At 39.9% G+C, this 23798-nt stretch overlaps 1 protein-coding gene across 2 annotated transcripts in view; it reads right to left on the reverse strand.

Moving 5' to 3' along the window:
* RARS2 (arginyl-tRNA synthetase 2, mitochondrial) overlaps positions 1–23798 on the reverse strand; it is a 34493-nt gene that overhangs the window by 2809 nt on the left and 7886 nt on the right. For both annotated transcript variants that reach the window (XM_026844464.1, XM_026844463.1), the window contains 10 exons: positions 21940–22016; positions 18490–18645; positions 16438–16544; positions 15729–15824; positions 13327–13387; positions 9227–9303; positions 7778–7902; positions 3604–3671; positions 3395–3504; positions 2307–2402 (listed from right to left, as the gene is read on the reverse strand). In XM_026844464.1, coding sequence (XP_026700265.1) covers positions 2307–2402; positions 3395–3504; positions 3604–3671; positions 7778–7902; positions 9227–9303; positions 13327–13387; positions 15729–15824; positions 16438–16544; positions 18490–18645; positions 21940–22016 — 973 coding nt within the window. The remainder of the gene's footprint in view (positions 1–2306; positions 2403–3394; positions 3505–3603; positions 3672–7777; positions 7903–9226; positions 9304–13326; positions 13388–15728; positions 15825–16437; positions 16545–18489; positions 18646–21939; positions 22017–23798) is intronic.

Here is a 23798-nt window from a genome sequence, read left to right on the forward strand (position 1 = left end):
ACTAAGGCAGTCAAAATAGTCCCTTAGAGGATGCTGCCTTTAGTAAATGCAGCTTAGAATTTTATGTAGCTAAAAGGAATCTTGTAACATTAGAAAAGAGAAAAACAAAGTGTGTTTACATAATCCTGGAATGAAATCGACTTATGTAAGACAGTATTAAACTGGGTAATACAGGCAGTTATGGAGATCTCTGTTTTTTCTTCAAGTGTTCTGCTATCCACTTGTGCACATCCTCTTTTTCACAGCCTGCAAGAAGTTCCAACCCCTCTGAGGCTGAACAGATTTCAAACTCAAAGTGTGGAATGGACTTCCTGGTCTTTGCTCAGCTCCCAGGCCCATCGCCACCAGCATGCCCAAGCTGAGCTTCCCTGGGATCTTCCTCCTTTAAAGGCAAGCTGCAGGAGAACCAAGGAGCGAGCTCTGATAATGAGGGCTCGGTTGTCACGTAGGAGCTAAAGCACCAGGGAGGGAGTGCTCCCCATTTCCTTGGCACATAAGCTACGAAAACATCTCTTACATGTGCATTCAGCACCTCAACACAGCCAGCACGGCCCTGCAGCCATGCCCCTTTATAGCACTGCCCAACAGATGAGAGAGAGAGAGAGACAGAATCAGGGGAACCTCTGCATTGCCTCACGGACAACAGACACCAGCAGCTCCTGGGTCTGCAGTGACAGCTGACTATTAATTTAACAAGCACCATCAAACAGCCATTAAGCAACAAAGTTGGTATCAAATGAAGGGGCCCTCTTTTCATACCAACTCTGTTGCTTCTTGAAATTGCCATTTCAATGTTGGCTTACAACTCGTTTGATTATTTTATGAGTTAAGTAAGTCCACTCTCGCTGGGATATACATGCTACCTGCAAGCTCCTATTCATTACTCTGCAAAGTTAATACCATTAAGAACTGGTCAGCTAATTTTAAGGGCAAATGTCTGGTAGCTTTTCAAACAGCAGAAGCAGCGTCATGGGACATGGGCTTCTGACAACTCAGGAGTGTTTATGATGGAAATTTTTCAAGAAGAACTCACTCATGGCAACTCACAAGGAGGGCTGAACAGTAATTGTTGCTCCTGAAACCATGCGATATTTAAACCTGAGTTTGTTAGTCACAAAGTGCCTGGTCTAATGGATAATGTAGATACTACCTTCTGCTGGAAGCGAAGGCCCCATGAGATGTTTCATAGAGATTCCGTGTGATGCCTGGCCAGACTCACAAGGCCTTTGCAATAAGCAGACCTGAAGCTCTATGAAAACAAGAGCCCCACAGTGGAGCAATAACCTCTGTTTGAAAATGGACATGTGTCTGGGATGTGGTAATCCCTGTAAATCAACCTGAAATACATTAACCCTGTCATTTTTCACACACAAGACAGGCAGCTATACACTAATTCATAAAAACCAAGAAACAACCCATGAGTTTTCTGTGAAATACAACTGCACTGTACAAATAAGACAATGCTGGTCTTATTGAGTGTGCTGGCTGTCTTGCTGTTGTTGTTCAAGAGAGCATGGAGCATACCATAAACTGCAGGCCTTTTGAGGCAACTACAGTTAATGCAGGACTCTGCAACCTACAGCTGCAGGCTGAAAGGAGTCACCTGGGACTCTGGAATGACTTTTGGAAGTCTAAAGTTTAGACAGATGTCCTCAAGAAGGCCATAGTGTGGCCAAAGGAGTTAACTTTCTGGCACCATGCAGTGCGCATTGTGGTATACAGGACCTCTCACTAGGAATTCTGAAATCCTCATTAGTTCCAACTCCATCACAGGCTGCACAGCCTGGATAACTCCCCTGTATTTTAATTACACACCTATGAAATAATGAAAACTGAAACTTTAGGACTGAATGAAGAACATTACTGCTATTAACAGGTATTAGTTCAGTAGGTCTAAAGAATGTTGAGCTACTGAACGTGCATGCACATACTCCATTTCACCTCACCCAGGAGCACTTCCTCTCCCCTTTCCCACATAACAAAAACTGAACAAGAGGGACCAAACAAATTTGCAGCTAATATTTATATAGAGCTTAGCATATTTCTGTGAATACAAGAAATAATTAAGAGGCTCATGTACACAGTGTTTTCCAAATATTGCTTTTTCCCTGATATGGCTTCTAAAGTCCACAAAAGTTTCGAGTGAGGGCTACCATTGCAATCAGTGTGACCCAACAGACAAGGCATTGCCTGAAATAGCCATTTGTCTCTTATGATCATGCAGTCTGTGCCTGCTCAACAGGCTGGCAGCAAATCCAGAAGTTTATTTTAAGGGAACTGGTATTTGGAAAGAAAACTAGACGAACCTGAGAAGATGCTGAAGAACAGAGATGGCATCTGGCTCTTGCAAGCACGCCACATTAATGTCAGTTAGCTGCTCATTCCCATGCATCTGTTCTAAACTAAAATGTAAAAATGAAAAACAAATGTTGGATGAAAAACTCTTGTTAGCAAAGCTGAACGAGAAAAACAGTAATTTGTGTTTTCAAGAAAAAAGGGTAGGCATCTTCTGCTCAAGCAGAATGGAACACTGATACAGACTAGCTGACTTCAAACCAAGATAAAAAAATTAAAATCTGTGCTACCCATTTACTATCAGCAGGATTAGAGATGTGCATGAACAACACTCCATATCCAGAAGCGGATGCTATAAGGAGCAGGGAAGTAGTCACTACTCTGGTACCAGTACCCTAGTACTGCCATTATTACCTAGATGAAAAGGGAGTACAAGAGGAACAGACTATAGAAGGGACTGGGCTTGCATGCTCTGCCTGAATACCATCTCCTGTTACCATTGCCTCAGAGTACCAGGCTGGTACAGACCTTTGGCCTGATTCAGGAAGGTATCTCACATGCTTTTATGGAAATACATATCGATGTTTGCATTAAAAATGCTCTGACAAATCACTCTGATTGATAAAACTGTTCAAACTGGCCTGAGTCAACAGCAAAGGGTCTGCTTTTAACCTTGGTTACTAACAGTGGGAAATAACAGAATGTTAAAAAAAAACCCTAGCTACAGCAGTAGCCAAAACCGTCTACATTCTGTGATTTGGTATAATTTACAAGTATGGGCATTTTGGTTTTTACATCAGTTTCCTTAATCCTAAATTCTTCATTACTGACACCAACCATGCAGAGAGGCTGTTCCTAGAACTGAGGAAGTACCTGGACAGTTAGTTCAGCCCTGTGGAAATGAGGTGGAAATTTCATTTTAATTGGCTTGCTCTTCTGGGAATTCTCAGTGATTCCTATCGTAAATTCACACCTCTGCTGAAAAAGTGAACGTGTCATATTTAGGGAAGGAGTCAACACTACTACTTAACAAAGCCGTAAGTTAATAAGGTTAAAATACACGTCAAACTGTACTTCTGCATACAAATGCTCCTCTTACCTGTGGAGCCTGGCATGGGTGTACTGCAAGAATACGCCTGTATCTCCACGACTTTGAAAAGCTCGATCCCAGCTAAACTGATAATCTGATGACAGAAGGCCACGGAAGTCCTGGAAAAATAAATTAATGTTACCTAGATATGTCTCTCCATCTCAATTTTTACCTTTACACAGAAGATGCAAACACCTTGGGAGGAAGCTCAGACTCACCTGAATTATTAGTGCCGCAAGACCAACCTTCTCTGCTGTCTCCATAGGGTCTTCTATCTCTTTGGTTGCTAAAGAGAAATGCAGCAAAAGAAATCACAAATCCATAGTAGCGTAACAACTCCCTTGCTCAGGCTTGGAGATGCCAATAAAACAGCATCTTCTAAAACTGTGAACAAGCAATACGGAAATTGTCAAGATGCATACAGCAAGAAGTCCAGGATATAAATCTTTCTTAAAAGCTGAGATACAGCTGTTTCAGATGGGCTTTTTCTCCACTTCCCCTAGTATGTGTAATGCAGATTGTAAGGTCAGAAGAATTCATTGCAACAGACTGGATAGACTACACTGAATTCCTCTTCACAATTCAGACAGCCAATGTCAGATAAGGAAGAAGATGACAGGGCAATTCAGGTCTTGTTTAAAAACTGATAAACTCCAAGTGATAAGGGGGCATAGTCAAAGACAAATCATTCCAATGGCTAATAGAGCATTCAGATGTACACTTAGGGAGTATTAACACCATCCACTGTAGAGACCTAAAATGACTATACTCAAGAGAATCTGAACTGAGAGAATCGCAGAATGGTTTGGGTTGGCTGGACCTTTAAAGATCAACCAGCCCAGCCCCTCTGCCATGGGCAGGGACACCTTCCACTAGCTCAGGTTGCTCAAAGCCCTGTCCAACCTGGCCTTGAACACTGCCAGGGAGGGGGCAGCCACAGCTTCTCTGGGCAACATGTACCAGTGTCTCACCACCTTCACAGTGAAGAATTTCTTCCTTATATCTAAACCTACTCTCTTTCAGTTTGAAACCATTGTCCCTTGTTCTCTCACTACAGGCCCTGGTAAAAAAGTCTTTCTCCGTCTTTCTTATAAGCTCCCTCTATATGATGAAAGGCTGCAGTAACATCTCCCTGGAGCCTTCTCTTCTCCAGACTGAACAATCCCAACTCTCTCAGCCTGTCCTCATAGGGAGGTGCTCCAGACCCCTGATCATTTTTGTGGCCTCCCCTGGACCAACCCGAGCAGGTCCATGTCTTCCTTGTACTGGGGGCCGCAGAGCTAGACACAGGACTCCAGGTGGGATCTCATGAGAGCAGAGTAGAGGGGAAGAATCACCTCCCTCGACCTGCTGGCCCCACTTCTCTTGATACAGCCCAGGATATGGTTGGCTTTCAGGGCTGCAAGCACACATTGCCAGCTTATGTCCAATTTTTCATCCACCAGTACCCCCAAGTCCCTCTCTGGAGGGCTGCTCTCAATCCATTCATCCCTGTCTGTACTGATACCGTGATTGCCTCAACCCATGTGCAAGACTTCATACTTGACCTTGTTGAACTTCATGAGGTTTGCATAGGCCCACTCCTTGAGCCTGTCCGGGTCCCTCTGGATGACATCCCTTCCCTCCAGTGAATCAACTGCACCGCACAGCATGGTGTCATCTGCAAACTTGCTGAGGGTGCACTCAGTCCCGCTGTCTGTGTCATGGATAAGATATCAAATAGTATTGATCCCAGTATGAACCCTTGCAGGACACCGCTTGTTACTGGTTTCCACCTTGGACATTGAACCACTGACCTATAACTTTTTGGACATGGCCATCCAGACAATTCCTATCCATATAACAGTCCATTCATTAAATCCGTATCTAGTTTAGAGGCAAGAATGTTGTGGGGGACCTATCAAGGGCTTTACACAAGAAGTCCAGGTAGATGAGATCCATAGCTCTTCCCTTGTCCACTGATGCAGTCACTCCATCATAGAAGGCCACTAGTCAGTCAGGCTTCTCCCTGGGTAGACATGACAACAACTTCTCCAAAGCTGCTCTAAATAGACTGAAGTCTATCATTACAAACCTTAATTAATCTGGAATAGTCTAAGAGAAAATATCCTCAGAACAGCTGCAGAGACATGTCTGCAAAGCTATTGCCAGCATTTTCACAACTCAATTCTTCAGGAGACAAGCAGCATGCTGTTGTGTACAGAAATTCACAGAAGGGCCTGTTTCATTCCCTGTCTTACAGGAAGTTCACAGGACCAAGCTGGTGCTCTAGTTCATCAGAAGTACAGGAAACTGTATCCAGTGTAACAGCACTTTAGATACTGGATTTTCTGAGAATTCAATTACTTGTGTTTGGATCCCCAACCTTGCCTAGTAAAAAGGTGATGCTTTTGACATACATAGCACTTTCTATTTTTAAACTCAGATCACAGTGTGCTCTACCAGGGTGTCCTCTTCCTGTTTGTCTCTACTTGGGGAGAAAGAAGGATTCTTGTCATAGTCTTTTACAAGGTAAATCTGTTCTACTTTAGCAAGTGCCAAGTGCCATTTTCAATCATGGTATATGTAATTTATTAAATTTGCAGAGTTAAGTTTATGATTTCCTGTCCCAGCTGATTTCCCACTAACAGCAGAACATGGACAATTCAGCTGTTCTCTTAAGGTACCACTTAAGCTGAAACAGTTTTGCAGTACAGTTTTAGTACACTCGGATTTCTGTCCTTTGCTTTGCTATTTCTTTGTGCCAGGTCAGCAAAGCCAACTGGGACAACTTTGAGTAGTTCATATACTCATATCTTTGCTATATACAAAATTCAGACAGAACTGAGCTTGGGGATAGTTCATAGCCCTGAGAAGTGCCAGACTGGTTATTCATTCAAAGAGACAAATATGTTTAAATTACATTATTACATGTCATAACTGAGATTTGCTTCAAAACATAACAACTGTCTCAGAATTCAGTCTTTTGTTTAGATGCTTGATAAGACAGAGAGAAAGCTATCTAAGACAAAGCAAAGCAGCAAAGGAAATATGCACTATACAGAGGATTAATGGGGACAGCAGGATTCAATGAGATGAGCAGAAAAGGATGACAATAATGGAAACTTAAATAGCAGAACTGTGTACATCTAATATCAAGGAAAGAGTCTATACAAAGGTATTTAACCAGCTCCAGCTCTGCACAGGCATGATTTTTTAAGCCAGCATTAGCTGTTAAATGCCCAACTCCCAAAACCTTTTAAATGACACTGAGGCATTTTGATACCACACACAAGTTTGTAATATCTTTCACTGTTTATCCAAACACTTTTCAAACATTGAAGACATTGCTATGAGTCAGGGATTTATGATTTCTAATTTAGGAAAGAGGAGGTAAGGCAGCAATTCAATCATAAGGAGGAAAACTTCTACAAGCATAGATAGGATTTAGGATCTAAGGGATAAGCTCTGGGTAATGGTGCACATTACTTCTTCTAGCTGTTCTGTCTACAGCTTGTGCAATGAAACACGGGTCTGCACCTCTGCTGTGTCAGTTCAATTCAGCATAAAAATAAGTTTGCTTTACACTCAGCTATGATACTAACCTTTAAACTGAAGCTCTAAGCTCCATTCCTCTCTGCTGTAAAACTGGTTTGAATTGAGGGTCATCTTTCTATCACTCTGCCTGCCCCCCTTCTCCTTGTCCACTCTACAAGCAAAATTATCTGGATTTAAAAAGTTGAGGAGGCAGAGGAAGGAAGATGCACACTACTCAACCAGATCAGTTCACTGAATCAGTTCAGCACCTAACTCCAGAAAGCACAAGTGGGGGCAGCATTTCACTGGGAACCGCTTGAATCTTTACTGCGTCAAGAGGAAATAGCTCTAGAGCCACTGCCCGAGGTGCAGGCAAACATCAACCTTCAGCAGATCCTGCTGCAGAGCAGTGACCTCCTGGGGACTCCGGAAACAGTCATGACGCTGGGAGGATGACAAGGCAGTAGTTGCAGACAAGCTACCGTCAATCTTGCCAGAGAAAACTGTTGGAGCTACAAATCCTTTGGATGAGATCTGACTGTTCCTTGAACTGCAGCCCCAATCCCACTATCGGCCAATGTGTTCCTCCATGAAAAAAGCAACTCTTATTCCCCAAAGGCAGGTACTTCCTTCCCAATGTAAAAGCATGCTAATTTCACTGAATGTTAAAATTTGCAAATCCGTAACTTAGGGAAGTTCACAGAGTTGCAAAGGATCATTTTAATGTTTATATTATGGGAGATACAAAAAGTTCACAGATCAGGGCGTATGACTGCGATTAGTCTGATGCAGGGAAAAGCAAAAGGTAGAAAAGATGAAATGGTTTTAATCAACACAGAACATCAAAAGAAATTAATAAGACCTGAAAAAGCTAACTTTTTGTGGAAGCCATGTTTTGTAACATCCTTGAGCGAACTTCATTTAAAACATCTTCCAGGAAAATTACTTCTCCTCTCCGAGTCTTCATCCCTTGAACTAGACCAAAAGACACATGCTGGCACCTGTGTTGAAAAGCAACAGGACCTAAAATTACATTTTAATCAAGAGAAATGTTTGCAGTGTTTGTTCAGAGCTGGATTCTTACCAGGAAACAGCAATAACAGCTGAATAAATAGTGCTCCAACGTGGGAAGCTTGGTGATATAATCAGTAACTCTCATTTCAGCAACCAAAGCTCCATACTTATTATATAATGGGAAAATTATGATCAGAATTATGATAACCTGGTCATTTGTGTGCTCGTGGGAACCTCTCTTACTACTAGCTTTAGTACAGAGGACTCAATGCAATAAATTGCAATAAATTGAGGAGAGGCAGGATGTAGACAGATCAAATTACTGTGGCAACACAGATCTGTTAATGAGATTAGAAAGGGAGTCATAATAATTCTATCGTGGTCACATTAAACTGAAAGTGTAATTAATCATTGCTAATAATAAAACATTCATTGCTTCTGCTCACAATAACAATATTCTAGATCCATAACCTAAGGACCATCACAGTTTCACTCTAGCTGGCAACTAAGCACCACGTGCTTAGTTCAACGTTAAGCACTGTGGAAGGAGGCAGACAAGTATTGCTGAAGGCTAAAATCCTATATTTTGCCACAAAAGACATGGAGTCTGTCAGAGAGGAATATGATTTAGTCTGCAGATCTATTACTGACCTTTGCTCAGATTGCTAAAAAGATTAATTATTACAATGAATAATAGTGGGGATACATTTCCCTGCAATAGATACTTCAAGCCTGAAGCATGATTCAAACTCAGATTCAGATTCTGCTAAAATATCATACTTCAAGATCATTTAATATGCAAACACACAGTATTACAGTAGCTCTGACATAAAGTCTCTGAAAGACTGTTTCCCTTTTTCACAGATTAAGCAGTTATGAAAGACCTGTTAAATGATAGACAGGGCTGTTTTTCACATCCTGAACACATGGCAATGTCTCCATTTGCAAATAAAGCAGACCAGCAGGAGCTGACCTATAGAATGAAAAGGCTGATGCCAAGGACCTGAGGCCCACATTCCACACAGTTCTGAGGGTTTGTTTTCTATTTTTTCCTCTTTATGGGACTAGCTTTAGTTGGGTCCTACAGGCCAAATGTGCTGCTTGTGTGCAACTAATAAACTCCAGAGTGCAAGCAGACATCTTGTAGCTCAGTTTCATCCAAAATGCCTACATGATGTGTGCTACAATATGGTGACAGCTGGACACAATCAGGAGATTTTCTTCAAAAGAGCACTCCACTGAAATTCTAACGTACATATTATCCATTTAAAAAAAAAAAGAGGTATATAATTTAGATTCATAAATACATACCTTTCTACCCAGTCATAACCCATGAGCTTCAGTATTTGGAACAAATGCTGGAAGTGATTACTTTGACTCTTATCTGTCTAAGGAACAGAATTGGTGCAAATCAGAAAACACTGCAAGTTTGGTAAGGATTAGCTTTTAACACACAAATACATAACACCACAGACACTGTGCCAGCAATGACAGCGAAGACAGGCTCTTCTTGAAAAATATAACAGCTGGAATCTATGGCAATGGCATTTTGCACCTCGTTAGAAAATCTACCTTTTCAAAAATTATTAGTCCTAGGTCATGAAGACAAAGCCATGAAGTGAAATGAAGCCTTGATGTTCTCCAGTTTCACATAATCTGTGAGCTGCCCATTGAACAAAACACCTCCATTTTAACCTCAGAACCTTGCTGCTCTTGTTATACTCCCATTTAAGGTTCCTTTGGCTTAGAAACAGAACACCTCTTTAAGCTCTCTGTCTCTAGAACCCACTGGTTTCTATTGTCTCCAGCATGATTTGTGGAGTTTTACATCGTAAGTCAGGTGCATAATTAAAAAGTATAAATGGTCACATTTTCATATTAATTATGCATCTTGTGCTCTCTTCCATTTCCAATTACTCTCTCCTGTGACTTAAAGCAGTTTCTGATGGCAGCTTATGTCTAACAATGATCTTCATATGTATTTCTAGCTACAGCTGTTGCTATGAAGTTCACTTTCCTACCCAGTTGCTTTGACTACATCACTTAAGCGTGCCTTTACCCCTCCTTAAAAAACACTGCAGTGATAACCAAATAACCACTATTTCCTTATTTGGCTGGTGTTCCAAGACAGGGAATGAGCAGTGAGTGAAGTGCTTATCTGTGTTTTTTTCTCAGCTCTACCACTGTATCAAGCCTCAGGCACCTGCCTCCTCTTTCACAGTTTCTCATAACCTGTTCTGGTCCTATGCATCACCTCTCTCTGCACCGACTCATGAGCGAGGCTAATAAATGAATAGTGGTGGTCAGCATTTCAAACAAGGCCTTCCAAGCTCTTTTCCACACATCTCACATATGAGAGAACCTCTCTGTATTTGTAACAAGGTCAGATCTCTCTTGCTAAAAGATCTCTGAATCAACTTTACGAAGTTTAGATGAAGGCCAGCTCACTGTACTGGCCAAGGCTGCCTCACTGTTTCCCCTGTTTCTCTAGGTCAGAATGTATCTCTATTCTCCTGTTTTACAAGAGATTAGACATTCCATGACAGAAACCGGTTTTGTTTTGTGTGCACAACAGCATGTCCCTCACCACCTGGACCATGATCACAGTATTTAAAAGCCTCTTTGAAGGACTGCAGTCTTGTGAATAAATACTGTGACAACTCATGACAATACTCCAACCCTTCTGAACTTAATTGCTTCTTCATGACTGTTCACCAAGCAGAATTTTCAGCTAAATCTAAAAGCCAACTTAAGTTTGTAATTACTTGTCTTAACCAATGCATATAGAAATAGCATACAAAAGAATATGAAAAATCATTGATAGAAAATATTGTAATAATAATCTATAGCTTTTTTAAATAATTCTTCAAACTCCCATGGAAACAGAAGAGGCCAAGATAAGAATACCTATAAGGCAGTACAAGCTGAATTCCAGGTTTCAGCTGGCCACCTAAAAACAAAGCATCAACTCCTGTGTTTCTGGGATGCTGTGTGATACTGCAAGAAGTTTAACAGTGAGTGTTTATTATGCTTGAACAATCCACAATTTAGATTTTCATGCAATCAAATTTGTTAAGAAAGATGGAAGTAAATACTACGAGTACCATACAACTTAATCCCTGCCTAAAAGTAGTACTCAAAACATGGGTGTGTAAGTAGGGAGAAAAGATGAACCTGCAGACACTAGCATTTCATAAAACTACTTTTTTTCATAGCTTCACAACATAGCAAAAATAACACAAATGCTCAAAAAGATGATTCGTATTATGAAGGAGTGCAATTTTTTCCTTACAGACCCCCAAATGATACAGGTCTAAATATAATCCAAGTGGTTATCTTTAAGGGAGAAGTTTACACTCTTGACACTGTGGATTATATCTATTTCTTCACATATAAAGGCATTTTCATCTCCTGTTTTGAGTGAAATATTCAACAGAATCTTAGTACCTCTTTCATAATACGTCACATTTTAAAATGTCTTAAAATATCACTGCATTAAGTAGGATTTTCTTAAAATGTAAATTGGTGAATGCACTGATTTACAGCATTACAACTAATTAACCAACTCAATGTTATTTTAAATAAGTTGATATGATGAAAATAAGATGATCTTAGGAAGACTCAAAAGCCTCTAAATAATTTTCTTGTAAAGATCAGGATTCTGAAATACATTCGTGTTTACATAATTAAAGGCTAAAATCAGTGTTCTCAATTAAATCCAGTAAGTTCTTCAGCCTCTGCTAACACTGAGTAAAATCCTAACCCACTACTGTCCTGCCACAAAACAGCAGCAAAGCTCAGCAAGGCTGGCAGCTCCCTCATCAGGCCAACTGTCCCGCAAACTCTCCTAACAGTTCATGTTATCGCCCTCTGATTTTATGACCCACTTTTTCAGTCCTCAGAAAGTCAGAAGTGATAAAAATACTAACCATGTCATCCAAAAACTTTGCAAACTTAGCAAGGTTGAGAGAATAGGACTAGACAGGCTAATCATTTGATTATAACAGACACACTGATGGCATCACAGTCCGGTTCTGATGTGTATCTGTTTGGACTAGATCAGAGGCGCAGGCAAGGAAGAAAACAGTTAACTGAAGTTCAGCTCTGAGCAGCCAGTCAGCTCAAGACTATTGCTTATGCACTTCCTTGCTCCATGAGCTTAATATGCAGCCCATACCCTAATCTGTGCAAAATAACCACTCAACAATTTTCTTTCTAATTGTTCCTTCTCCCTTGGTCCCTACTACCTCATGGCGTAAGAAATACAAATAATTACCTACCCACATGAACTAGACAGGAAACTTGGTAACTCCCAATGCATTGCACTTTCACAGCCACACTGCATTTTGATTCCAGTGAACTTACTACGTTCCAGGCAGCTGAGGCAAAAAAAATCCCACCAAAACCAAGCCTTTCCTCCCCAAAAAACCACAACTAAAAAATCCCTGTTCTATGACCATATGTGGGAATCGCAAGTTACTGGAAACTTCCTGAAGAAAAATGAAAGGAGGAATGTAACTAAAAGTCACACTTTAAGATATCTGTGTATTTAATTTTATGTTTATTGATCTCTCCCCCTCCACTGAATCATGGTATTTGTAACATTATACCAACTTTTGAAAAAGCTATACCAGAGGAGCCAGATGGGCATTGCCAAACACATCACAAACAAACAACATGCAGATTTTTTCCATGTGTTATTAACTGACTTTACATGAAAGAACAGAGTTTTCAAAATATTTTTTTTCTAAAGCTGAAAAAAAGATTTAAAAGTATCATGTGATAAGTCCTTGGTAATACTAGAGCAAAAAGAGTTTCACACAAGTGAAATAATCCTGCTATTCATTACTGATACTGTTGCAATTGTTAAAAAGCAAAAAGCCAAAACAAGAAATGTAAAAAGATTCCCTGTCTACAACTGCTTCATCCAGATTGATTAAGCAGTACTTTATGTGCAATTTCTACATAATGAAACTGGGGCACTGTTCAAAGGCATAAAAATTTACATTTCAGATAAGGTATCAGGACTTTAGAGTAGACTTACGATTCATTTTTAGACTATTAATTTCTAAATTTATACTTTACAACCATTTATAACGCTAACATCTTTTTCTGATTTGTATAAATATTAATTACAACATTTATACAGAAAATACAATGTCAATTGAGTAAAGTTCCTTTAAAATGAATTGCGATGAATTTTTATAGCAAAGAATAACTCCAGAGCTGATTTTTCAACCATTCTGAAACAGAACCATGTAACACTGCCACATTGAGGCACAGCTGGTGGGCAGTAAGGGCATTTGTTTTACTGCCAAAACCACCAAGTCATATTGTGAGCAACAGGCTGGCTCCGGGATTACTGGACAGAGTCAGGGTCAAAAATATTTGGTAAATCTAGAATTACTTACCACGTAAATCATAGTATCACAATTATGCTTATTCATTCGGTCTATAGCAGCAGCAAGATCTCTGAAAGACATAATGAGAAACTGTTTCACTCAAACATACCTCATTATTTGCCTCTTAGGAAAACAACCTGCTCTTACAGAAGGGAGAGGACTGCCCAATTAGAGGGATCCATGTATGCCTTACACAAAAAAGAAGACACGTATACTTTGTTCACTATGTGTTTGAAATGCTTTTTTAAACCACTAGCTACAAAAATTGCTGAAGAAACAGTTCTTACGCACAAAGTCTAGTCTCTGTCTGCCTACTGAGACAATCAGTCAGCTGGGACTCAAGAGAAACAACTCTCTCCTGGAGAACTAAGCCAGTCTCACCATAAGGTTGTATGATAAACAGCTCATCTTCGCACACACAAAGTAGTACAGAGAAACAACTCCCAGGGCTGTCACAGGAGAGCCATCAGCTCCATGTCCCAGTCTAAAACTCACCTCAGGAGTCACCAGGAGCAGCTCTCCAGACCACCTCCACACTGAGGGAGATTACTGCCTAAGGGACACGGGAAACATGGGATGCAAGGGAAAAGCATTTTGTAATTGCACAAGACTTCCTATGGGATGCTTAGGGGAGGAACCAAAGATGGGAAAAGAGAGGGAGATGATAAAAGGGACAGGAGGTTCGTAAACTGATTGCTTATTAGTATTTTTGTCCAGATGTGCCCTGCACCTGATCAGCAGTCTGTACTGTCCTCTCATTAAGCTCCATTTCAAGTTTTTCCTGGGTGAGGGGGTGTCTCTCTTCTGTGTGCATGTGTGTTTGGAGGTCTAAGTAACTGGAGGTGGGGAGTACAGCTCATATAGGCCATGCATCTGTGGTTCCAGAAAATGAATTGACTGGAGGTAAGTGAAATCAATTGATAGTAACTGGAGTCTGACCATGGGTCACAGGGGCGAAGGTGTCCCTGCTGCCAACAACTGGAATGAAGGCACACACATCCACATGTGATTGACAGCAAAATATCAAGATGAACTAGCCAGCAAGTAGGTGAAGTGCCCTGGGAGCCAGGTAAGTGTGTGCCTTCAAAGATGAGGCACCTCAAAGAGTCTGTAGTGTTGGCATGTTGGCATCAGGGGGACCAAGCCAACTGCCAGACAGACCATGGGGCCTGGGGGCTGACTGAGACCTACCTGTGTACATGTGTGTGTCTGTGTAGGAGGCAACAGGGAGAGGGAGGATCCAGGGCCAGCTGCTGGTCTGCTGGAGGGATCCACTGTGTCTGTACCAGCAACTGGAGAGGGGCTGTGGGCCTTGGGGGCTCACACATCCAGGGGACAGGAACTGGGGAGACCTGGGGATCCAGGGTCCAGCTAACAGGCAGACTGAGTGTTGAAGCTCAGCTACTGGGGGATTCACATTATGCATACATACTCTGTACGTACACTACGTATCTGTATTAGTTATGTAAATAACACATATCACATACATAGGTATATATATATATACACACACACATATATATATACACATACATACACACACACACACACACACATACATGTGTATTTCTTCACACTAGTAGATCTTCATCCTAATCAGAGGGGAACAAAATGAGGCCATCTGTGCTGTCCAAATGACAGGTGGTTTTGTCTGTTTTGCCCTGTTTGGTTCGCTCTGTGTATAGATACATGTGTGTGTGTTTGTGTGCCTACTGTGAAGAGGTGCTCAGCCTCACTACTGGCTGGACCTACAGGCATGGAGCTGTGGCAGCCTTGCCTCTATCTGGCTACAGGATTCAGAAGCTCCCTAATGTGCAGGATTGACTGAAGCCAATACTCTTGTCCTGAAAAGCTGCACACAGTTTACCCTGAGGGCTAGGTATCTCATTTATTTACATTACACAAAGAAACTGCTAAGGCTTCCATATTAAAATACCCAAGAGGAATTTTAGAATACTGATGAGAAGGCAGGAAACAGTGAAAAATTGATAGTACAGTGCTGGTGGTCCACTAAATCAATGAAGACATGGCTGAAAAAGCCACTTTTTCCTTCATCACACTGTCAATAAATGTTATAAGCAAAGGTCTTTCTAAACCTGCATTATTTGGTGTTTATCAGATTAAGAAATTCCAGCTTTTCTAGCTGGAGAAAGCACAATGATTTATGGAAAGAGGAGATTTACTAACATACTACTTAAGAGGAAGAAGAGTATTTAAAAAGTTATTTTTCCTGAGCCATTTTTATCTCATCATAGTTACATTGCTAGTTCCAGTTACAATTACTCATTGGTCAAAGTGTTCCATCCTAGAAATTAAAAGCTTCAAAATCTGTGCTATCAGTTACAAATGTACTCATGTACAAAAGTCCACTGGCAAAATAAATGGCAATTAACACAGATGGGCTTACTTGCCTTGTTATATAAAGAGATGTCCCATCACTACGCATGACAGTGGAAAACGATGAGAGGTCTTTCTTTTCTGAAAGATCCACAATTCCTGTCCCTTTTCTATGAGTTGAGAGAAAACACTGAAGTAACTGCAAGTCAGATGCAATATACAGGCAAATTCAGAACCAAAACAAAGGCCTCTTGCCATGGAATGCCCCCTCCCTCCAGACAATCTCCTTCTTTTCTTTGAATGACTGTCTCCTTTAAGTCTTTTTGAAGACTGTTTGTTGAATGTTTGTCACCAGTTTGTTGTCACCACTGCTGATGCCAGGGAGCCACCTGCCCATATTCTGGTACATTCCACAAGTACAGCTTCCGTCCCAGTTCAGCCAGGCAGCTCCTTCATCAAGGCAAGGATCTCATCTAACTCTGCTCATTAAATAGCACATGCAGCTACCAAACTAATTAACAGCCTAAAAGGCCATTAGGAGTCATTGTCATTGTACCTAATTTGTCATGGCCAGACTTCTGTGCTAGCCACAGAAAAGGTAAACTCGATTTTTAGCTGTACCCACACAAATCCTGTTGGTCTTCTACTAGAGCTGCTACCAAAACCATCTAAAGAAAACTCTTCCCCTTAGACTGTGTACAAACCTCATTCATTGTAATTCATTTGAAATGCAACTGAGATGTTAAGTAAACTACACTAATAGATTGAATAATGAGTTCATACATTGTTTTCTGAAGGAGTCCTTTATTCTCCAACATCTTTAGAACTTCCTTGGACTTCTCTTGGTAAAATGATTCTCCAGAATATTCATCAAAGTGCACTCCTAGACGCTGGAAAGTTCCAAGAATATCAAAGAAGGGTAACATGGTTAAGACTGAGGCTAATAATTTCTTCAAATTAAGTCAGATGATACAACTGTGTCACAGGTCAGAGTGCAAAGATAATTTTATTTCAGGAAATGTCACTTCACTGTTAAAAGGAATAGATGTTTGGATTTTGATTTAATCAATTTCTGCATTAGAATTAGTCTGAGTTGAATACAGTGTTGGATATAATGTTCATGAGAAACTAGGCATCAACAGGATAGATCAAGTGGTACAAAAATTCTGAGGAAGGTCTCTAACTTGCTGTGCTATAGGCAAAACCAGTGGACTGCAGAGAAGTTACCTGGACATAAACCCAATCCTATTTCAAAAAGATGCTAAAAGAAATTTTAAGAAGCAGGAATTGCTCACAAACACTGCTGAACATACAGAAATTACCATCACTAGGAAAGATGAGGGTAAACCTAGGAGAGCTAGGATGACCTTAACAGTCAAAACTGGGTGAAATGTTAGTAGTACAAAAGACAAGGTTTCTAACTGAGGGCAACAAAGCTCCCTGTCCATCAGCTCAATACTTATTAGTTTCAATGGAATTGGGAAAGATCACCAGTCATCATGCGATCAGTCATGAGTGACCATCATCATGCGATCAGTCATGAGTGACCATCATAATGCAGCTGCATACACAGGCCAATATCCACTTACCCTAACAGGTCAACTTTCCACTAGAATTATCAAGGCTATGTCTCACTTAGGAGATCATAACTTAAAGAGTATTTGGCATGAATCCAGTGATACGTTTCAGAGAAGAAATTAAAGCACCACCAGTTTATCTGCATTACTGAGGAAGGAGCAGGCCACTCTCTTTTAACTTTGCAATCAAAGATGAAAGAAGACATGACCAATTTCTACAAATACATCAAGAGGAAGGAGATGGAAAAATACAATTTTAAGAAAAGAATAATACTAGAAGAAGGAGGTGGTATATAATGACTCACAAATTCTTTGGAGCTGCAAGTCATAAAAAAATATCTAAGCCCATCAAAACTGTGCACCAATTCCAGAATTTCATTGCAAGAATGCAGAAAAGAAAAACACTAGCTGTTTTTCAGATGGACTCAGTTGGTTCTTGAGTAAGATTACATTATATTAATACGAAGAGACTGGATTCAATGACAGAAGGTGTATCTCACTCATGTTTCCCAAATTAATAAAATTCATTTTGTGGTCAGTGGCACAAACACCTCCCATGAAACAGTGGATGCTGCCTCCATTCTTGAGATAACAGTATGCAGCACATGGCTGTATATTCGCCCAACTGAACCTGCAGGTAACTTATCCACTGATTACTTCTGTAAACTCCTGCTGCTGTAATTTCTTACACTCGATTTAATATACAACATACACAGCTCTGCATTATAACATTAGATCAGAAATGTGAAAACAGAATTATCTCCTAATAAAGTTTATTACATGGAAACTGTTAAATTTAATGGGTTGGTGCCAACTTCAAAGATAAAGCAAAACTGAACAGTATTTATCTAACACTGATTTGCTTTGTTGCTTAGCACCATACCCCTAGCTTCGGGGCTTCTGGGAAGGGAAAATTAGTCTAAGAGCCAATTACATGGATTCCATTAAATAAAACGTGTCTAGGGTGTCAGCAACTAAAGTGATGGTCTGCTTGGATGTTAAATCAACTACTGTGCTTTTTTCCAAACAGAACAGGGCATTACCTGGCATATTGAGAAACATCTTCCCAACACTGTGAAGTTTACTGGAAAGGCAACAAACTGAGAACAATACAGCAACCTCTGTTCCTAAGTTAGTTCCCTCTTGGCAGTCTCTTGGATGAAAAGATGCTGTGCATTGTCAATTAGACTAATGGAGCAATAGACAAAAAAGAGACCATTTTACCAACAACACAGAAAAAGCCGTGGATTATTTGTACCTTATAAATTCGGATGTATTCGTCAATACTGAAGTCTCTAAATTGTTTCCAAAGTGACAATGTCTGTTCATCATGTTCCTCCAGTTTTCTAAAGAAATCCTTAGCCAGCTTTTTTGTGTTTTCATCTTCAGCTGCTTTGTTAATCTGCACATACACCTAAAATAAAATGGCACTGAAAATGTTGAAGTATAACCCTCTCCTCCAATAAAAATAAGCAATCTTCTACAAGAACAATACAAATACATTTAAAGATGACATTTGTTATGTCAAAATTTTAAAGATGTGTTAAATGAACACATTTCCTATTTAAAGGATGAATGAGTACTCCAAACTCCAACAAAAAAATTTGCAGCTTATCTTGAAACAAGACTAATGCCATAATTCCTTACTGCTATCACTATTGTCCTCTTCATAACCTTGCAACAACTGCCACAGCAGAATGTGGAAGTACTAATTCATGCATGAGAGGGAAACCATCAGAGACTTTTAAAGCAGAGACTTTTCTTCAGAGGACCACAAAGTTGATACTTAAAACTGCACTGCCTAAAACAGATGGCAGTTGAAGCAGCAAAATCCTAGGGACTCGATGTTTTACAAGCCCCAAAAACCCCAACCCCAGTTCTGATCCCAAACCCCTTACTTACAGTACTCTGCAGCCACACTAATACACACTCTCTGTGGCTGAAGTCAAGCATATGAATGTCAACATCCAACTAGACACATACACGTGCACTGTTAGTTTACTGAAAGAATTACAAACATTTGTATTAGCCAACTTTACCTAATGTACAGCAAATTTGGCTCTCCTGTTCTTTTAACATATTCCTTTATACCTAAAGGCCAAATATTCGCCCAGGCAATGACTCCTTGCTTTATACACATAGCATCATGAAAACCCGTGGAAGAGTTTTTAAAAAGTTAAAGTACTATGTAAAAATAATTAAATGAACTAGTGGTTAGATGACATATTTAGACCCAAATAGTTGAATGATGTCTAACTTTTAAGTCCTTGTAATAGTTCTCAATCCCTAAATCATTGCAATCTTGATAAAAAATAAATAAAAACTTCACTCTTGGAATGTTCAGAGAAAGAGTTTGCCAACAATATCTTGCTTGAATGGGTTCTGCCTATTAAAAAGAAAAAAAAAGCTTCCACAGCAAAACTCTTGAACTTTTCCCCTTCCTTTTATGTCCCAAGATTTTTAGAGGTTTTAACAGGCAGTACTGCTAACAAGCCTCAAAGATTAATGTTTGTTTAGTTCTGCCACAAAACCGAAATTTAAAGTAAAGGGAAAATTCAAGCCTTTCCAGGAATAATGCTCCCTCCTCCCCAACCCGTAGCTTCACACATTCTAAACCACACCCCCCCCTCTAATCTTTGATGTTATAAAGCAAAAATAAAGCAAAAGGCATACTTGCATCTGTCTCTTGACCAAAACAGAGGGTGTAAAGATATCTGGAAAGGTACATTTGCATATATAATATATATTATTTACATAGAAACTGCACTATGGAAATTTTCTTTTTAAATGAACTATAGGAAAGATTAGTTTCATACAACAGCAGAAAAAAACACCACTTTGAAGCATGTCTCAGTGTTTTATATAAACCAGGAATATGGCTGAACAAATACTTAAAAATTGGGAGTATCTGAGAAACGAATTTAGTCTCAAACAGCTACTGTTTTAGAACCTTCTGCAGCTTGACTGAATACCTTTCTCTACACTTGAAGGTGACTTTTTTAATGCATAAAGCCTACATGCTACTGCAGTAGATGGTATTTTAAAGCTTTTGTGCAAAATTCAAGTATTCAAAACTTAAAACCTAAGAACAGACTGAAATTATAAATAAGAATTAAATAATATGCAGCAATGCATAACCACAAGAATATAACTACTTCTCGTCATCTCTTTAAAACAGTCCTACAGCTCTAAAACACCTCCATGTTGAGAATCTATCAATTGTATTGAGCAGGCCTCAGGGATGAGGGAACAAGTGAACAAAACTTACCTATGTCAAAGAAACTGGCAAACTCAGAAGGAGCTACTCTGCGACATAAACAATCTGCCTAATATGTATTCAGCTGTAGAGCATCCAAGTATTCAAAGACAGTTTGCTCCTTTGCCAGTGAACAGATTCATGTTATCCTGTGACAGGCTGTCTGAACACTGGCATTAGCAACAGTTCCCATATCCAGCTCAGAAGGTGAAGCACAGCTCAACTTTGTAATAAGAGAACACTTGACAGTGCCACACAAGAACCCTGACAAAGCCCCATAAACATGTGAGATTTTTCTTTTAAATGGTGAGGGCTTGAACATTAGTCATTCAGAAAATTTTGTCTGCCTGTCCTCAAGGATGTTGGATTTGTGTGGGTAAGTACATAAACCATCTTATGTACAGCATGGTTGTCAACCAAAGATCCCTTACAAGTATCAAAAGATTGAAGAAAATCTTTTTTGCTCATTGCATTGTATGAAACAAGAAGTGACACACAAACTGGTAGAAGAAGAAATAAATACTAACTCAGATGTTATTAGGCATATTTGGATGGAGCAAAACAACCACTGAAACCGTGTTAGTCCTGGAAAAACAAGACTTGTTAAACTACCTCAACTGTTATGGCTAACCTGAAGGGTCCACTAAGTCAGTTTTGTCCCTGACACACAGAAATACAATCTGTAGCACTTGCACCATGCTGCTGGGCATGGTGGGCAACCGAGAGGGCAACCTCCTGCAATGAAACAGCCTTCCCTACTGTTGAAAGGCATTTCCTGAATGCCTGTCAGCAGAAACGGCACCTTCTAATGCTCCTGGGTCTTTCATGCTCTTGGAAGCAAGAAGAGCATTCTGCAGAGCCAGAAGAGTATTCTGGAAAGTGACCGTCACTCCTCCTTACCTGTATATGCTAAGCTTCCATATTAGATACAAACCACTTTAAAGATCCTTTTCCCCAACAACAGTGATCTGTGTATGGAGTAATGTAAATGAAATACTACTTATTCTAAAAATACTCACAACAAAAGGATTTTTACACCATACATGCCACTTTTTTTCACAGCTTTGGTAACCAACATAACTACAGCATTAGACGCAAGACACCATTTCCATTGCAGTTACCACAGTGAGATCAGTGGTCGCCTATGCCCAGTTAAGATAGTTGATACTGGCCAAGCTGGCTGTGATGGTACCAGCAGTCACAGCATCCACATGGTTACCTCCATTATGAGGCATATTTTTCAGCCTAATGAAACCTACCTCTCCTGCCATGGCCTGGTAAAAAATGTCCCTGCTGCTGTGGCCCAGGTCAGCACTGGTCCTTCAAGCAAGGTCATTTAAATCCAATATGAGTCTCACCATGATCCTGCAGACATACCATTCTGTACAAAATTGACAGCTAAGTTAAAGGGACTGTCCTCTGAAGTCCCTCATTGGTCCTATCTGAACTTACCTCAAAAAGGTGTTGTAAAGGACTGGTTTTTAGCTTTTCTTTGTTGCCGAAGAGTTGGAAACCAACACCCAATAAACCTTGAATAACAATTAAATACAGAGTTAGACAACAGTGTATTTGTCTGTTGTTTTCATAAGCAAGTCTATTCTTAACATTGTATGCAATAAAAGAAATGTCTTACATTTTTAAACAATATAATGGTGTATGCTACAATAACAAATCAAACATTATTCCACTGCATGAAAAAAAAAACAACTATAATAGCTAGAAACTAGTAAGAAATACTATGTCGATTTTTTAATTCCCCATAAATGGAATTTGTGTTCCTGGACTTGTAAAGAAAATTTATCTTTTACGCAGCAACCAGCTGTAAATGAGAAGCCACACAGTGGAAACTGTCCAGTAATAGAACATGCCCAAAACTCGTTTTGCTTCCTCCCATAACAGTATTTTACCATTTTGAAGACAATAGAAACTGGGACACAATATGGTATTCCACATACCACTCATGCAATATTTTTGCTGCTTGCTGAGAATATGAAGCTTTTTTCATGTACCCAATTTGGCTTCAGCACTTTTAGAAAGCCATCAGAAAGGGCAAGACCCAAATACCAATCTTTTTGTCTAAATCAAAGAGCTCATTAAGTCATTCAGTAAGCTAGCATCATTAACCCTGCAGCCTCTTAGATATTCTAAGGCTGCTTTTAAGGCCATCTCATTCTTCTGAGTGACAAGGACCGGGACTGATGGGAAGACAGCATTTGAGGAACAGGTATGCAGTATCCCTTTGAAAAGATCTCTGCAACTAAACAGATAGCACTGTCTCAAGAACTATCCTCTTGGAAACACTGAGTGCGACAGAAGCCATGGCAGATTTAGGTAAGAAAATCAAGTTAGGGTTTAGGAAATAAAATTAGCCTACTTCTATTTAAAGTGAGTTTCTTTAAGGACAGCTTGTTTATAAGCAATCAGAGTTTCATTTCCTAATGATTTCTCTGAGATATTACTGTACCTACACATTCCACTTTTCAATGCTGGCTTCACACTCCAACCCCCAGCAAGACTGCCAGTTTTTATTCAACTCAAACACATCCTTCCACACATTTCTGTCTTCCCCAAACTATCCCCAGCCCTTGTTATATTCACTAACTATTGGCAAGATGTAGCATGTGCTGGGACTGATTCCGACTTAGATGTGCTGACTGGTTAGCCGGCAGGCTAAACACAGAAGTTAACTTTCTCTCCCAGAGGGCACTGCATTGTATTTCTATCCCTACTCAGCTGCCAACTGTCAAAATACCAAAGAAATTTGTTCTCTTGGAGACATTTTTCTTTGTCAGATCTGGCTGAAGTTGGCCATTCTGTTCAAAATTTAATAGGAACAGAGTGACAGGAAGACAGATGGACAGACTGTGTGACTGCATAAGCTTTGTTACCTTAAGAAACCTGTCCCAAAACTGCCTAGAGTTGAGGACTTCTCTGGCATGTTTTAGCAAAATATGTTTTCAGTTACTACGTTTTCAAGCCTCTGACAACAGCAGCTATAATAGAAATGCTGGCAGATTGTTAATTATAGCACTGCTTCTGGGAAAGGACCATTACAATAATATTCCTATGCTATAATTTTGTGAGGCATGACTATATTATATGCTATAAAACCTGTCATATATTTCAGCTGAGCCAGCCCAAATAAAGAGGGAAGCACCCATTTTTAAAGAAACAGTTGGACCTACTAGTCAAAATGATTGAACAGTGATTCTAACAGTTGTGTACTAGATAACAGGTTCACATGCAAATAACAGGCATTGTGATCTTTATACCTTCAGGAAACTTATATATTAAAATACATTAAATTCCTG

The sequence above is a fragment of the Athene cunicularia genome, assembly GCF_003259725.1.
Source record: "Athene cunicularia isolate RWA chromosome 3 unlocalized genomic scaffold, athCun1 chr3_part1, whole genome shotgun sequence".
Lineage (NCBI taxonomy): Eukaryota > Metazoa > Chordata > Aves > Strigiformes > Strigidae > Athene > Athene cunicularia.